Consider the following 17101-nt stretch of genomic DNA (forward strand, 5'->3'; position numbering starts at 1 on the left):
TTCATAATAAACTCACTGACTTGTTTTTAATAGTTTTTGGACTACAATGGAGGTATACGGCACAGAGGAATAGATATATCAGGCTTTGGATGCACATACAATACTCCTAAGTATCAATTCACTGTTGCTCTGGCTCTGCACATGAGATTTATTGACAATAAGAAAAATAGAAAATCGTTTGTCGTATCCTTTAATTCATTACTGTTTCGCTATTTCATTATCCAATAGGCTTATATTTACTGTAGCTAAATTGTTTTAACTTTTAGCTGTTTTTTTTTAACCATAATTACTTTTAGCCATGTACTGTACTGTATTTTACCCATTCACCCATTAAGCTAACTTTGCTGCTTGCTTGCTAACTAGTTTTCACACACTCTTAATTACAACATGTGATCAGGTGTTACATCTATATATACAGTACCAGTCAAAAGTTTGTTTGGACACATACTATACATACTATATATGTATATATATATATATGTGTGTGTGTGTGTGTGTGTAGTATGTACCATATATGGCACCTATAGTCGTCATTATTCTGTATGTCCCTGCTTGTTTTAATTTAACATGTTATCATTCTTGGCAGTAGGTAGGTATGTTATGCTCTCCTGCCAGCTGTTTACCACAGGGAAAGAGCATCTATTCCCAAAAGAAACTATTTCAGATTCCAGTATCATATTACACAACATGTTCTCTCTTTCTCCTCACTTTTTCTCTCTCTTTGTGCCCACACAGCCACACTTTTAAAGCCCAAATGGAGCACTTGAAACAGATACGTCTGTTATTTGAGCTGACCTCCTAAAAGCCTGGAAAGAAATCCCAACTCGGAGTTCCTACATTAGCAATGACTACAAATTAAAGACTTCCTACCATCTAAATTAAGCTTTAAAGATTTAAATGTGTCTTGCCTCCTTTTAATTGAGATTTTTTATCACTGCAGTGCAGAGCATGAGTTATGTATTCAAAGTCTGTTTCCCTTCAGACTTATTCTTAACCTTTCATCTGCTTGCTTTATTTCCCTTCATCCCCCGTTTCTACCCTTTCCTCCTCCTCCTACTTCCCCTCCTCCTCCTCCTCCTCCTCCTCCTCTTGCTCCCCTGTTGTGTACAGTATCTGTGTATGTGAACCCCATTTTAGTCCAGCTGTGTTGTGAGTTTTAAAACAAGTCTGAATCAACTGTGTATCAGGTACATAAATCACGTGATTTATTTAATTAGCTAACCCTCCCAGAGATCTCACACTCCGCTTGGAATGCCTCGCTTACTGACCTCATGGAAAACTGCAGCCTGCCAAGGTTTCCTCTCATATCCCCTAAAAAGGAACCTAAGGAGTACGTTTGGAAATAGACCCTGATAGGGATTTTTTTTCACAGTGAAAGCAAAACATAAGCTTAGGATGGTTGGACACACACAGGCACAAATTGGTGCTTTTGATGGGGGATAAAGTGCTTCTACAGATATCACATGTGAATGTTGTGTGTATACTGCGTGATGATGAGAGGGTTTTACTACAAGACAGGTAAATTCAGAACCCTGGCAGCCATGTCACAGCTCTCTGATCTTACCCCTGGTTGCTTTGGTCTCCAGGCTTGTGATGCTTCAGTGTTTGGGCCTCAGCTGTGAGCTGGATGAGAGCACATGCTCCCAGGCCCGATTTGGAGCCCACACAGGGGTAACCAAGTTAAAGTGAACCCAGACAGACGCTTTGCCAATGTGCTGTCTCCTCTGGCGTTACATCAGATTGCTTGTGATGAATACATCCCGTATCCCCCCACTCTCTCTCCGTTTTTCTCTCTTGTACTGGCTAGACAGGCGTTTTGTCCTCTGTCAGGGCATATAATGAAAGTTTGATTAGAGAGATTATTCTTACTATTTTACAATCAACTGACAGCAAAGACAGCATTATGGAAAAGCTGACGTAGCTGTCATCATTACTAAGTATTGGATATTACACAGTACATCCTTGCAAATACTCTGATCCATGCTGAAAAGCCAATATAGTAAGTTGAAATGTATGTTGTTTAAAACAACCACCTGCAAAAGTAAATGTATTAATGTTGATATAAGTCACCAACCATTGTTTCAAAATACTATCAAAATATACATGTTTATCTTAATATGTACAGTATATTACATAATATCAGTGGTGGAAATATACTTGTTTACTCACTTACTTAGGCCTTTGTTTTCCCTAAGGAACACAGGCCATCAACAAAGCCCTCCATCCTCTCTGATGGAGTTATAAGTCTGTACATTTACCCGGAGGCAAGCTGAGTGATTCTATTTGATGCTACTTTAATCACTACATTTCAGAGAAAAATACTGTACATTTTACTCCTCATTTATTTGACAGTTGAAGTTACTTTACAGATTGATAATTTACATACGAAACATATGATGAACTGAATTATGATGAACTGTTATAACTAAACAAGCATATTAAGTAGTTAAAATTAGTTCGCAACTAACCACAATGTTAAGATTCTGCTTAAGTATTAATGCATAAGTAATCGTAATACAGTGTTATATATACAGTATATGTAATATAACACTCTGAAAGGGCCCATTATGCATAATACCTTTGATACTCAACCACATTTTGCTAATAATATTTATCTGCCACATTGTGAAACATTTTTGCTCTTTTGGGACAATTGTTATGTTGTGTTTAAAGGACCAGTGTGTAGGATTTAGTCGCATCTAGTGTTGAGGTTGCAGACTGCAACCAACTGAATACCCCTCACCCTCCCTCCGCTTGTCTATTCTGGGCTACTGTAGAAACATGCAACATGCAACATGGCAGGCTCTGTGGAAGAGGACCTGCTCCCTATGTAGATATAAAGGGCTCATTCTAAGGTAAGGTAAACACAACAATTATTATTTTCAGGGGATTACACACTGATTAAAATATACTTATAAATATTATACTCCATTTCTGCCGAGTCTGTTCCATTCAAATTATTATATATTGAACAAGACAAGAGAAAAAGGCTATTTTTGATTTTGATTTTTTAGGATTAAAGGTACCCCTGTGCAGTTTCTGACCTCTAGTAGTACTATGGAGCAGTTTGTGTTTGAGCATTTTAGGAGTCCTGTTTTTTGTGTGCATACTATTCCACTGATCTACAGGTGGCTGTAATGTATCAAAAATGCAGCAATACACCAACAGATGTAGGGAAGAAAACTGCAAGCTAGTAAACATAGATGTAAACAATGCAGGATTAAAGTACTCATAAAAATCAGCTTTGCAAATGAGGATGGAAATGCATTCTACAATTTTGTTAGACCTCAAGGATACACAGAATACACACAATGGGCCTCGTTCACCAACATCTTCCTATATCTTCCTAAGAAAAGTCTGTCAGATTCACGACATGTTCTTAAAACCGCATAATTGTTCGCACCTGTGTTCTTATAATGTTGAATCGTATTGTCCTCCTAAAGCATTTGCAAAGTGGTCCTAATTTGCATAGGTAAACGCCTGCATAGGTAAAGCAAATAGTTGTGATAGAATTTGGCTGAGGTACTCTATGGGCTGTCTAATGTTTTTGCAAGAATAAAACACAATTTCTCAGCTGTTCCCTTTATACACACCTTCTCTGGTTTGTAAAGTAGCTTTCCACCTGCTGTGTCTAAAGACATCCAGTGTCCTTTTAAGATGCCAATGGTGCCCCCGATGGCAAAGTGAGTATGTGTGTGCTGCTGATTGAAGGACACCTCCTGGTGAGTCTGAGGGTTGGTGAGTGGTGTCATTAACCAAGGGGCCAGGGCATATCCTCCATCTCCTAATAAAACAAGTCATCATAGAAATAGAAGCCCACTGTTGCTGAAATTTATAATTACTCAAAGATGTGTACCAATGAGCCATGTGTCTCCAGCAGCTCCTTATTCAAGGTGCATACCCACAGAACTGTTTTGTAAAATGGGAAGCGGGGGACCACATTCAGAAGGTGGTTCTTGGAGTCGCAGATGAGTTGTACATTTATGGAATGGAATAGCTTGCAGTTGAGATATGGGAACAGATCTGAAGAGGGTGCCTTACGGGTGTGCAGTCTATTGCGCTGATGGTGTTGGGTAGACCAGCAATGGAATGGAATCCTGTCTTGACTGGGCCCCGTTCTTCTGCTGGGAATTTTATGTATTGTGTGGCCAGTTCATTTATTCCATCCACAACTCACAGGAGAGCTGATGGATGCCTGTGATATGTCCAACCTGTCTCTTAGCTCCCTCTGAAATGTCCCAGTGGCTAAAAAGCCCAAGGTGGAGAGTATCTGCACACGTGGTGGTACAGGGTTAGACCTTCTGGTATGGCTCCGCAGTTCTGGCCCCAAACTATTGCAAAGTTCCATGAGGACAGCTCTTGGTAGCCTAAAGCATCCCAAGAAGTCGTCACTCTCTGCAAATAGATCTACATGGTCCTGGAAGATGCGTTCCCTCCTCAGAGCACGATCTGCAACATCTTGCAGCAGCAGTAAATATGCCATTGTGCGATTAGGCTTATAAATAGCGTGATCAATCACTGAATATTGGATGGCATGGTTCCCAATTAACATAATTGATATGAACTGAAGTGTTAGTGTAGTGTTTATTTTAAAAGACCATAAACCTTTGTAAAATAATGAAAATAATTATTAAAAAACATTATAAATGATAAAAAATATTATTGTAATTTAATATACAACTGTAGAATTGAAGAAAACACAATAACCAATTGTTTTGCACAAACATGTCAGCACTCAAATGTGCGTAAGTGTGCTCTTGAGTGTGCGTAGATTCTGTTTTTACCTAAGAAGAATAAGAACCAAGAATAAGAAAACATTGGTGACTGCCAAAATCTTGTGTGAAAACTACATAAGTGTGTTTTAAGAAGAAATTTCTTCTTAAGAGCAGTTGGTAAATGAGGCCCAGTGTGTTTTGGTGAGTAACACTCAAATGTAAATAAAACTCTGCAGGGTCCCTTTAAAGACATTATATGAAAATTTCCATTGATTGCATCATGCAGTGGTAGTATGAAAAAGACCCTTGAAAGCTTCTGTAATCACATAAAATTCTACTTTAATGATACTTTGATGAATTTTAGATTGGCGGCAGTATCATGTCCAGTCTGCTGCTATTCCTTCAGTGGCAGCACTGCCCCTCTGAATAATACCATGCTGGAATCATATCAAGTCAAAAAAACAGCAGGAAAAGTTTTGTTTCCGATACATAACTCATTGAAAATGAATGAAGCAACTGTGTTCCTTTTTTCCAGAGACTTGATTACACTCATTGACTTTAAATATTGACATTTTTTCCAATAACAAGTATTCCTAGAATTCTTTGCTTTCACACACATGGACATTATACAGCAGCTGTCAGTAAGGCCTTGTGGGTCAAAAGCCGGACGGAGTAATGGAAGGAGTTGGGAGGACCAGAGCTGTGTTTGAGTGCCTGAATAAACAATCACGGGGTCGTCTGGAGTTTGAGGTGTCTGTGACTGAGAATTAATGGGGGTCTGCAGGTCCACGATTTGGATAAAGATGAGACATAACTCGTGGGAAATACAGTATCATGGTCAACTTTCTCTCTAGCGTGTTTGGGTGTTATCCATAGGAAATGTTTGATGCCTACAAAGTGGACAAGAGTTACAGTTTGTCGGGTCGTGTCATGATATCTTTGGCCAGACACAGCTGGAGATGAAAGAGGACTGTGGAGAAGTCAAGCTGGGAAGCAGAGTGGGCTGCTGCTCAAAGACAGCTTGTACCAAACGCATGACATGATCGGTGTTTATTTGCACAGTTGTACAGAACATTCCCCAATCTGCGCGGCATAATCGGGATGGCGTAAACGCAGACAAGAGTGACGTCACACTGGCATGGCCTCTCAGGCCACCTGTATTTTGAAGAACTAGGCTAGCCATATACGGCTAAATATTGTGATTCTGTGCAACACCTCTGAGGACACTTCAGCATTGCTGGAGGAATTTGTTTACTGACCACTACAGTGTCACACACTGACAGTCATATCCTCTCAGTGGAGCTGTAAATAATCACAACTATTCCAGTTACTCTGTTGAAAAAAGAAGTTCTCACTAAGCTGCTTTTGAGTGCACATTCAAAGTGAAACAAATTACATTCTTTTGGCATTACTTTTTTTTTCGAATTGATTTACATTTTTTTCTTCAACATTCACACACATCAAGGAGCAATTTGGGGTCTGGTGCGTCAGTTAAGGACACTTTGACGTGCGAAGATGACTAAACCAGCAACCATGCAATTAATGACTAACCTGCCCAACCACCTGAATTACAGCAGCCCTAAAAAAAATATGCACATTAGTATTAGTAGTGTTTTATACACATATTTCACAGATTAATATGCAAAACACTGGTATAACACCTTCTGAATGTGTGTAAAATATGTTATTGTAAAACTCTTTGGTTATTAATCTATTGATCAACTTTATTTTTCTTTTTTCTTTCACAGAAACACTGTCATTTCTCAGTATTGATAGTTTTTTGACAGTTTATTATCAGTATGTATGAGTTTAAAGCAGTATCAAGAACAACAAAACAAGCTGTAAACAAACCCTTGACATATCACCACCTCATACAGTTGTTATAGCACATTTTAGAAAACTTGAACATTCATTTGCAGTTGAGTTTCTGTCCAATATTCACTCTCTGAGCAGGTGGTTAACAATGGGTTTATCAGAGCTTTTTCACTAAAAGCAGCTGCCTGACATGGCCTGAAAAAAAAGGTTGATCTGAGGGGAACTGCAGAGTCAGGTGATAATTATTTGTAGGTTCATGACTACGAACGACCCCTTTTTGTTTTCTTTTGTTTGTTAGCCTCGTCGATTTTCTTTTTTCTGCTATCTAATGATGGATAACTGTCTGAAGGATAAGAGAGATCCAAATGAACTCTACACTGATATTTTGTGGTCGATTTGCGGCCTTTCTACCTGTAGAAAGTTTTTTACAGGACAATTAATACACTGAGGGAGTTTCAATGTTTCGACTTTAAAAGGCTTTAAAAGCAGACACATAATACATAAAAGAGATTGTTCAAAAAACATTAAGGGACAATTTCAAATGTCGATGACAATGTCAAAAAGCTTCACATGAAAGAAATTACAGCACTAAAAAGTTTAGTTGGAGCTGGTCAAAAAGAGGCCAAACCCTGTCCCTTTAATGCACATCAGTAAACACTTTGTGCTCAACCTAATTAGCCACATGAGATGCTATATCCTTTAATTATACCTCGCAATTATGCAAAGAAAACAAAATCCAACCGGCTACTGTTTCCACCTTTGCCTATCAGTCTTCAGTGAAGCCCTGTGCCACACACAAATGAATGTATTATACCAGGTGCCACTGCCTGGTCTCGAGGGTACAGAGATGTAGGACATTATCAGTCACCAGTGAACCCCAGAGAGCAGCACTGCCACCAGCATTTTTGTTACTGACTCTGTTTCCTGAACTTGCTTCTCATGAGACTCTGTGGAGACCCTTGTTAGATATACTATGTGTATATAACATGCCATGTTTCATATCACGATTTGTAATCCCACCAGTGTGCTCATCAATTATTTGTACTTTTTGGCATCTGTAAACACATACAGTGCTGTATTTCCTTTTTGTGGCCTTTAATGTCGCATGTTGTGGACAAGTAACTAAGCTCTTTTTTAGTCACGTAAGGGTTTTAACAGCTTATCTGTTTTTATACAAATTCCTGATAAATTAGCCCCTGATAAATGTACTGCCTCTTTGAGAATCCGGCCCCATTAGGTGAGCTGATGCGCTTGATGAATAGGTTGTGCTCCTCATCTTGTTGGCGAGAACAAATTGTACCCGGTAATCAATGAAAATTTAATTGAGTGACAGAGAACTGGAGCCCTAACAGGCACATTATGCCATTCTTTGATGTATTTTCAAAGCCTGTTTTTATCCCGGCCTAATTAATCAGTATAATGAAGACTTTAGATGCAGTGGGTGACGTGGGTGATGTGTTGTCTTAGAGGCAGACAACCACTGGCAAGTAACTGTGCACTGAGCTGTCATCTGTGGAGACAAACTAGCAATAACAAGAGCAAAAGGTGAAACGACAACCAGAGACAGTGTGATATATTTTGCACGGCTACAGATGAGCAGTGTTGAAAGATATCACACATTTAATTTAGAAAATCTGAGAGAGGGTTAATATGGCACAGTACTGAATGAAGCTGTGCACCCATCTGCTAAAATGACTAACTTAAAAAAAGGGTGGTATAGGCCTTGAAATGAAATCTCCAAATGACAAAATGTTTGCAGTGTTTAGGAATGGCAAAGATATCACAAGGGAATATTTCTTCTCTCTGTAAAATGATTTGTTTTGAGGCGTTTAAATGAGGACTAGCCTGTTGCTAGAGGCATTAGCTTAAATGATTGGCTGTAACTTATGATTCAGTAATGAGAGGCAGCAGCGAGGTGGGAATGAGAGTTTTGACTACAGTGCACCTGCGTTCTGCTGACATTTATAATCCTCCCCTGCTTGTTAGTTTTGCCTAATAAGTCTTTTAAAGGCTCTTATCTCCTTATCTTCAATGTTATGCAATTTTAATATTTTCTTTCACATGATAATTACAGAAATTAGGTTGTGAGACAATCAGCCTCGGGTTGCAACAAAGTCTTTGATACTTCTTTTACATGCTGCAACAATCCTTAGTCAAATTGAGCAACTGAGCTAATTTTAGAGGGAATTACTGTTTCCTGATAGCCTGTAATTTCCCAGATGTCTCCTCTCTGTTTTTCCCCGTCTATCCATCAAATATGTGCAAATAGTTGTAGCCATTCCTTCATAATGACACTGCTATTTTGAAACTAAACATGCTCAGTGTTAATGCAGCCACACATGAGCTTACAACAGCTGGTGCAAGAATCTGGGGTTCTTCAGATGTCAATCAGATATCTTTGGTCCATTGTTTTTTTCACCTTTCAGAGCGGTGAGGCTGCACTTTTCCTCTGCCAGTGGCAGAGACTGTAATCCATGTAAACAGAGTGAGTGGCCCTGGTGGCTTTGCGCTGCGTGCCAGGACAAGCCGTGGAGACGTCCTGTCTCATGAGAACTTTGTCACTGTTGGGGGAGCAGGAGAAGCTGAAAGGATGAGAGGGGAGGATGAGCTTGTCATGCGGGCCTCTTCACTCTCTCACACAGCGGCAGGACTGCTGGCCTTGTCGCCTCCAGCTCCTGCGCCTGCCGCTGACGAGGGCTGCTGTCACTCCGGTCGTCGTCCCAGCGTTTCGATAAGCTGCTGACAGCTCCTGACAGGCCTGCAGCTCAGCCTGCGTGCTCACCTGAACACACTGTCCTACTCACTCCGAAATGAATGGTTAATAAATTAGTGTACCTCATTCAGTGTGTATATACTGACTTTTTAAAGAAGAAATAACACAATATTTCTCTTATACTTCATATGGAATAAAATCTTTGCTCAGTTCAGTACACTAAGAGCCTTGACAAGAGACTAGTAATTAATAGTGTTTGGTAATGTTTCCAAAATGGATAGATATCCCTGTATAACTGATGTTACTAATTCTCTTTGCTGACTCTGTTGCTCTTCTGTACTACTTAGGATGTCACATAAACATTTTAATGGCTTCATCACAAAAGTAAAACAAGAAGTAAACAGGCTTAAACTACCAGTCATTGTCATTACCAGTTATTCTTCTGACAATTGTCTCAAATACTTATTGTTTTGTCTATAAAATGTCAGAAAATAGAAAAATATGTGCAACCAAAAGTCCAAAACCCAACAACATTCAGTATACCATCATATAAGAGAAAGAAAAACAGCAAATCATCACATCTGAGAAGCTAGAATTAATGGATGTTTGGGCATGTTGACTAAAAACAAGGGACTCAAACAAGTATTAAAACAGTTGCTAATAAATTTTCTGTTGATTGATTCATCGATTAAACAGCTAATAGTTTTCTAAACTAAACATGCTGTTCCTCACCAGGAGACATTTTTGCTGTTTCCTACTTGTAGTCCTTTTCTGCTCACTCTCAGTCATGCTGTTTGGTGGTGCGATAATGGATAAATTTGATATTTCACACAAAATTAAACAACACAGTTTTTTGTATGATCTATATTTAAATGAGTGAACTTTATCAGAACAACTTATCATCAGCCTTACAAAATGTAGTGGTTAGTTTGTACTCATTAGATGAAAGTACACAACTATGGTAATGAAAATTAAGAAACAATTGGGATATGAAATTAAAAAGTTGCGATTATTATTTGATATGGATCAACTGGACTTTTATTATGTCAAAAAATATACAGTACTTCGAGCACTGGTGGTCAAACCATTGGGTGATTCAGAATACATTACGAAGTTTAAAAGAAGGAAAGATGTAGGCCATGTATTATTAAAGGCTTTTTATGATTATACTCAAGACTCAGAGTGCCTTGGATTTTCTCTTCTTTTTACAGACATTATGAAGTTTCTTTGAGACCAAATGATGAAAGGCAAGTTACATAAAACCAATCACATCATGACGCAAAAAATGTGATTTCATAGCAAACAGTATTTCTGTTCCATTTAGCCAAAAGCATACTCAGAATTAAATAGCTGTGCAAGGTTAAAGCAAATACAATTAAGGATCATATATTTTCTGTTGCAGTTCTTGAGGAGGTGTAATAAATGATATTTAAAATGTAGCAAAGAGCCGGTTAAAGGTGCAGTGTCTAGAATTTAGTGGCATCTAGCAGAACGGACTTTGTTAGAAATGGGATATAATATTTATAAGTATGTTTTAATTAGTGTATAATCACCTGAAAATAAGAAATGTTGTGTTTTCATACCTTAGAATGAGCCCTTTGTATCTACACAGGGAGCGGGTCTTCTTCCATGGCCGCCATGTTGTACCACCATGTTTCTACAGGAGCCCAGAAGAGACAAACCAAACACTGGCTCTAGAGAGGGACTTTTGCATTTTTCGCAAGTTTTGCAGCCACCGTAGGTTCTCCTACATGCTTGGAAGTGGAGGGTGAGGGGTATTCAGTTGGTTGCAATCTGCAACCTCACTGCTAGATGCCACTAAATCTTACACACTGGTCCTTTAAAATTTTTACCCTCTCAAATGGAAGTTATAATTTTCATATATATTCATGATGGATCAGAGTGCATTAATATTTGCAGATCTGAGCTGGAATGTGGGGGAACGGGACTGACCATACAGACTTAGAGTATGCATTTTTGATGAGCAGAATCCACTGGAGAAAAAGCAAACCACTAGTTGGTTATTGTAAAGGTCGAGAGGAATGAGGATTGGTTCATGTTATGAGAATTGAACATATTCTGGAGACACTAAGGTCATAAATTGACCGGAGAACAAGTCTTTCTGGTAAAAATGACTACATCGACCACTAATCAGAACAGAGTTATCACAAAATGGGATACATTTCATAGTTTGGATGAGACTAATAATAGGTAATGCAAAATGTCTTGGTGCTTGGTGAACAGGTCCATTTTTTCCTTCCACAGGGAGATACATCAGTTGTAATGGCTCTCATTTTGGCGGCACAACTGGGAAAGCTTTAAACAGATTTGGCACCAGACAGACAGATGGCTCGACCGCACGGATCAGTGTGACAATAAAACCAGAGCCCAAAGAATTAAATCAACCCCAAGAGTAATTACATTCAAACTATTGGTCAACCTTTTTCCATTCGCTGATCCCATTGTTATCAGAGACATCATCTCTCAGCTCCTGTGTACAACAGGTCCACAAGTGTGGAATATATTTCAGGCGGTAATGATGTTGCGTGCGAGGGCCTCGTATCCTGTGGGACAAGAGGAGTGAGAAGATGATTTTATTAGACAAAAGATTGACGCTTAACCTGAAACGTGGTGGAAAGGAAGATCAAATCCATCCTGAAATTCATGAGCTCTGCAGCGTGAGTGCATACAGGATCACTCAGACACAGTATGAGTCATACTGTATCTGAAATTGGCTGGTGGTGAACACTCACAAGTATTCTCCAAGTGGCCATTTCAGTAAATGCACATGTCACTGACAATATGTTTATACAGTAAGTGGTTTATCAGCCTGTTTTATGGGAAATAAATTAATGGAAAGTTCCTCCTCCGAACTTTGACATGACATGCTCTGTGCCATAAAGTTGCTTAATTAACTCAGAGTTTAGTGGGGAATTTTTATTCTTTTTTTGGGCAATGTGACTGTACAGATGACTCAGTGCAGCTCGCTCTAACCACGCTGAATTTTTCCATTATGCTGGAGGAGTCTTATAATCCGAAGATTCAAAGGACTGCAGGGCAAAGAGGGATTTTCCTACACAACAAAATAAGGACCAATATTTGCAGCGTACCCTATGGTGTCCTGTTTATTTGATCTGTGAAAATGTACAGGACTAATTATGTGCAAATGTACTCATTAGCTGAAGCCACTCCGCAGAGAGAAATTGTCGATGAATTATTCAAGCTCTCTCTCTCCCATACATGACATCAATACTCGGCCATTCCTGCCACACTGCTGTGCATTCTCATCTCCAATTGCATTCTGCCGCTTTGAAATGAAGAGTCTTTGAATTTATCAGAAGAGATGCTCAAAGAATACAAATCATTTATATCTGTCTGCTCCAGGTTTGACTATCTTCCCAGCCTCCAGCCTTCTCTCCTCAGACCCCTGTCCTCTGCACTGTAGATTTAATTAGTTCTGCCCCAGTAACCCTGTGCCTTTCTTCTTCTTCCCCTCAGGATATGGCCATGCAGCCCCCAGCACAGATGGAGGGAAGGTGTTCTGCATGCTCTACGCCCTCCTGGGCATCCCTCTCACCTTGGTCATGTTCCAGAGCGTTGGTGAGCGGATCAACACCGTTGTCAGGTACCTGCTCCACCGCCTGAAGAAGTGCCTTGGCATGAGGCGCACCGAGGTTTCCATGGTCAACATGGTGACCATCGGCTTCATATCCTGCATGAGCACTCTGTGCGTGGGAGCGCTGGCCTTCTCTCATTTTGAGGGATGGACCTTCTTTCACGCTTACTACTACTGCTTCATCACGCTCACCACCATCGGCTTCGGGGACTATGTGGCGCTGCAGAATGACCACGCTCTACAGAAGAAGCCACAATACGTGGCCTTCAGCTTCATCTACATCCTGACAGGCTTGGCTGTGATCGGAGCCTTCCTCAACTTAGCGGTCCTCCGCTTCATGACCATGAACGCTGAGGATGAGAAGAGGGATGCTGAGCAGAGGGCTCTACTCGCACATAATGGTCAGGCGGGCGGACACATCCACTGCTCTGTAGACCCGGCCTCCTCCTCCTCCACGCCGTCTGGGTGTGGCGGAGGGAGCGCAGTTGGAGGTAGTGGGGGAGGAGCAGCGAGCCGGGGCCTACGTAACGTTTATGCCGAGGTGCTCCACTTCCAGTCCATGTGCTCCTGCCTTTGGTACAAGAGCAGAGAGAAGCTGCAGTACTCCATACCCATGATCATCCCACGAGATCTCTCCACTTCGGACACCTACATGGAGCAGGGAGAGGCTTTCTCCAACCCCCTCCACTCCAACGGCTGTGTGTGCAGCCTGCAGCGCCACTCAGGCATCAGCTCGGTGTCTACTGGTCTGCACAGCATCAGCAACTACAGAAGACTCAATAAACGAAGAAGCTCCATCTAGAAACCAGGAGAACTTCATGCTTTAAGGTCATGTCCCACTTGTGTGCACCATGTGGTGAGGAGGAGCTCTGCTACTGCGCTCCTAAATTAGCTGTGGACATCAGGGGAACACAACTCCAGTCCGAAAGAGACGCAGCGCTCCTGATGTTTGCTTCTTTAAGGCGCTGAAAAGAATGGAGCTGCAAGCCAGACTCCAGCCATGCATTTAACTTCCATTAGCTAAGCACAAACCATTTAGGACTAACATCATTACTGATGTCACTGAGAAATAATGCTAATGGTAGTTTAAGGAGAATTAATTACACAAACTCTGAAACTGTTGCTGTTAGAAGACAGGGAAATTAAAATATGTGCAGCTCTTTCTGCACCTCTGAATTCTAATATTATTATACTGTAATGATATTGAATTCAGTATTTTCTTTGTTCATATGACAGAAAATATCTTCTAATAAGAAAAGGGACAAAGTACACTGTGAGCAATGTTTTTAAGAGGGAGTGGGGTGTATAAACTGTAAATAATGCCCCGCTGAGAAAATACAAACCTTATTTTATTGAATAATCTTAAATCCACTTTTTCCAAAAAGAACTTTCCAAAAGGAATCTTTGGTTGTATGTATTATACTCACTTCAGTGAAATTAAAAAATGTATATATTTGGACACTTCACTTGTAGGTGTTATTGAGGGAAAGCCTATTTTTTCAAGTTTTCAGAAATAATCTCATTGTCTTCTCCTGTGTGTCTGTAACTGAAGTTCAGGTTCAAGACAAACTTTTCTGATGTGCTTCATCTATTTTCCTTCCATGAGAAAACTCACATTTAGAGGCATTTAACTGACAGTTTTGATCGAGAGTGATTGCGCAGGTATGGCTTAAATGACTCACTGAAGGACTTTAACCACTAGGCCTCCCTGCCGCCCCTCTCAGACCTCACTGTCGTATTTTGTACAAATCACTATGAATTTCTTTTTCATAGTTTCTTCCTGTGCATCAAACTATTTTATGTACTTGTTGCTCGTCATATGTTTTCATATAGCACAACTATATTCTACTATAGTTTAAACTAGAGCATGTAAGCTCACTTTGTGCATAGTAGAAAATCATATCTTATTCACTGCTGCACCTTAGAAGATTGTTGTATTATGCTTTAGGACACTGGAATTCAGTGCACAATTTTATTTCATTTTTTATGGAATCACATTTATGTTTTGTTATGTAAATGATATGCCCTAATTAATTCTGTCTTGTGTTATCAGTCTGAGTTGTTTGATTCCATTCTCTGTGTTACTGATGACTGAGAATAATAGCAACACACCTCACTAATAAATGGCCTCAGAGTTTGCACCTCATGCACTTACAGGGTCTTTGCTCCGGCCCCAAGTAACACACTTGATTCAGCCAACTGAGGTCTTTATGCAGTGTTCATTTTGTGTTAGACCTCTGACGGAGTTTTCTTGCATAATCTTTATTTTATTTTATTTTTGTAGTTTTGCTTTACAATGTCTCGATATTTTAGTCTTATCACATTCACAGTCACATTTTCATCTTTTTTTTCTACTGGAAGATACTTCTTAACTGCAATATACCCATTAACAATGTTCAGCATCTCTCAGTAACTGAGTGAAGGACATGTGTGTGTGGCTATACATTTACAGTATGCTTTTCCTTTAATCATAATAAAATATGATTTAATTTAAAACAATAGTTTATTTATTTGAGTGTCAACTGGTCTGAATAATCTAATAATCTTTTAGTCTTATTATATGTACATTCATTTATTGTTTGTATTGTTTTTGTTACTATTAATGATGTACTGAATCTAACTTGCATAACTTGCGCATGCGTCTACCAAAGATTATATGCATACAAGATAATACATCAGCGTTATGGTCATCTGCCAGAAGCTCCATCATAAATTGACTTTTATTTTTACAATAAACTTTTTAGATCTTGGTCTTTGTAAAGTATACATTTTAACCAGATGAAGGATTTGAGTCATTGGATGTCTAGATCTTAAGTTATCAGAGAAACAAGCTGAGCCAACGTTAGCAGCAGCTCGGCTCACAGCCCCTCCCAGAAGTCCTGTTTCCACTGAACAGCATCAGAGAAACACTGATTTTTAACATGAAACAGCTTTTTCCAGTGTTTTTACCAGTTTTAATCACCAAGTCCACTTTGTTTTTCTGCTAAAAACCTCATGCACAATGAACACTGAACCAAGAGAAGCTGACTGCAACAAAGGCGATGGTATTTGTTTAACAATGAAGACACATGATCCCACACTACTTCATGACATCATCAAACTCCGTCTCGTGTTATTGTTTTGATTGAGAGACCACTTGCAGCAGAAATTACATTTTGCATATTTAATATTGAATAAATAAATTGCAGATTGCAGATAAAGTGAGCAATAGTGGTAGGCATTAATACTGGATGTAATGAGAAAGCATTACATGGACCAACATTCATTCAGCTGAAAATTGTAGCTCTGGGCAACTCATAACAGGGGGAAAGGACAAAAATGACTTGTTACAAAACCAAAGAAAGAATGTTTTTCTTCTAAATGCTCCAGACCAAAGGTGCTCTATTGCAGAATTGCCTTATAAAAATATGCATTTGATCAAAAAAAGAAAATATGAGTTGATATGAGAGCAACTAAAAGATATAATTTTCAAATATAAATTTTTCCCCATATTTTTTGTGTCTTATTTGTCTCTATCTGATGTTATATGTTTTTTTGCTTTTATATTTCCTTCCTGCTTTCACTTTTGCTTTTTTGCTTCTGTAAAGTACAAGACATTGCCTTTTAATTTACAAAGTATCCTGTATAAATAAAGATTTTAGGCAAGCAGATCTCATTATATGGAGTACACACACCTACCGTGTGAACTGGCTTGTTTGGACACCGTTGCAGCAAATCTCTGTATCTATACCCGCCTGTGTCACCATTGCTTTCATCATGGCTAACTTTGCAGCCGGGCCTCAGTGCCATGTTACATAACCAAAGTTGGGATGAGGTGACTGAGTTTACTCACCCTTGTCATGATATTTATTACATAACTGTCACAGTGGCACCTGTATAGCTGAAACCATAAAGCCTGTCTTCCGCTCCACTTCCAAGAAGAAAGTTCCCTGACAATCAGGAGAGATCTTGATGTCCTTCATTACCTTTCATCACTCACCCTGCCAGGTTTGACCTGTATCAGCACTCTGCAGCTGCACAGTGCTCCTCACCAGCTCATCGCTATCTTCACATCACCTGTCGCTCTGGTTTACATGACAACCACATACACACATACACCCATGACAGAGTAACAACATTTAAAGTTGTGGGATTTTTTTTGTCTGTAATACAAAAGAAATATAATCAAATAAGTGATGTTACAATTTATTTGTGTATCTTCTCTCAAAGTGCATCATACATAATCATCAAGCTTTTTGTTAG

General features: G+C 39.5%; 1 protein-coding gene across 1 annotated transcript in view; it reads left to right on the top strand.

The window, feature by feature from the left end:
* The window catches only part of kcnk3a (potassium channel, subfamily K, member 3a), a 39693-nt gene extending 23312 nt beyond the window's left edge, over positions 1 to 16381 (top strand). The window contains exon 2 of the mRNA XM_067572457.1: positions 12742 to 16381. Coding sequence (XP_067428558.1) covers positions 12742 to 13661 — 920 coding nt within the window. The 3' untranslated portion in view covers positions 13662 to 16381. The remainder of the gene's footprint in view (positions 1 to 12741) is intronic.
* The last annotated feature ends 720 nt before the right edge of the window (positions 16382 to 17101 follow it).

Source organism: Thunnus thynnus, chromosome 18, assembly GCF_963924715.1.
Source record: "Thunnus thynnus chromosome 18, fThuThy2.1, whole genome shotgun sequence".
In the NCBI taxonomy this organism is placed as follows: domain Eukaryota; kingdom Metazoa; phylum Chordata; class Actinopteri; order Scombriformes; family Scombridae; genus Thunnus; species Thunnus thynnus.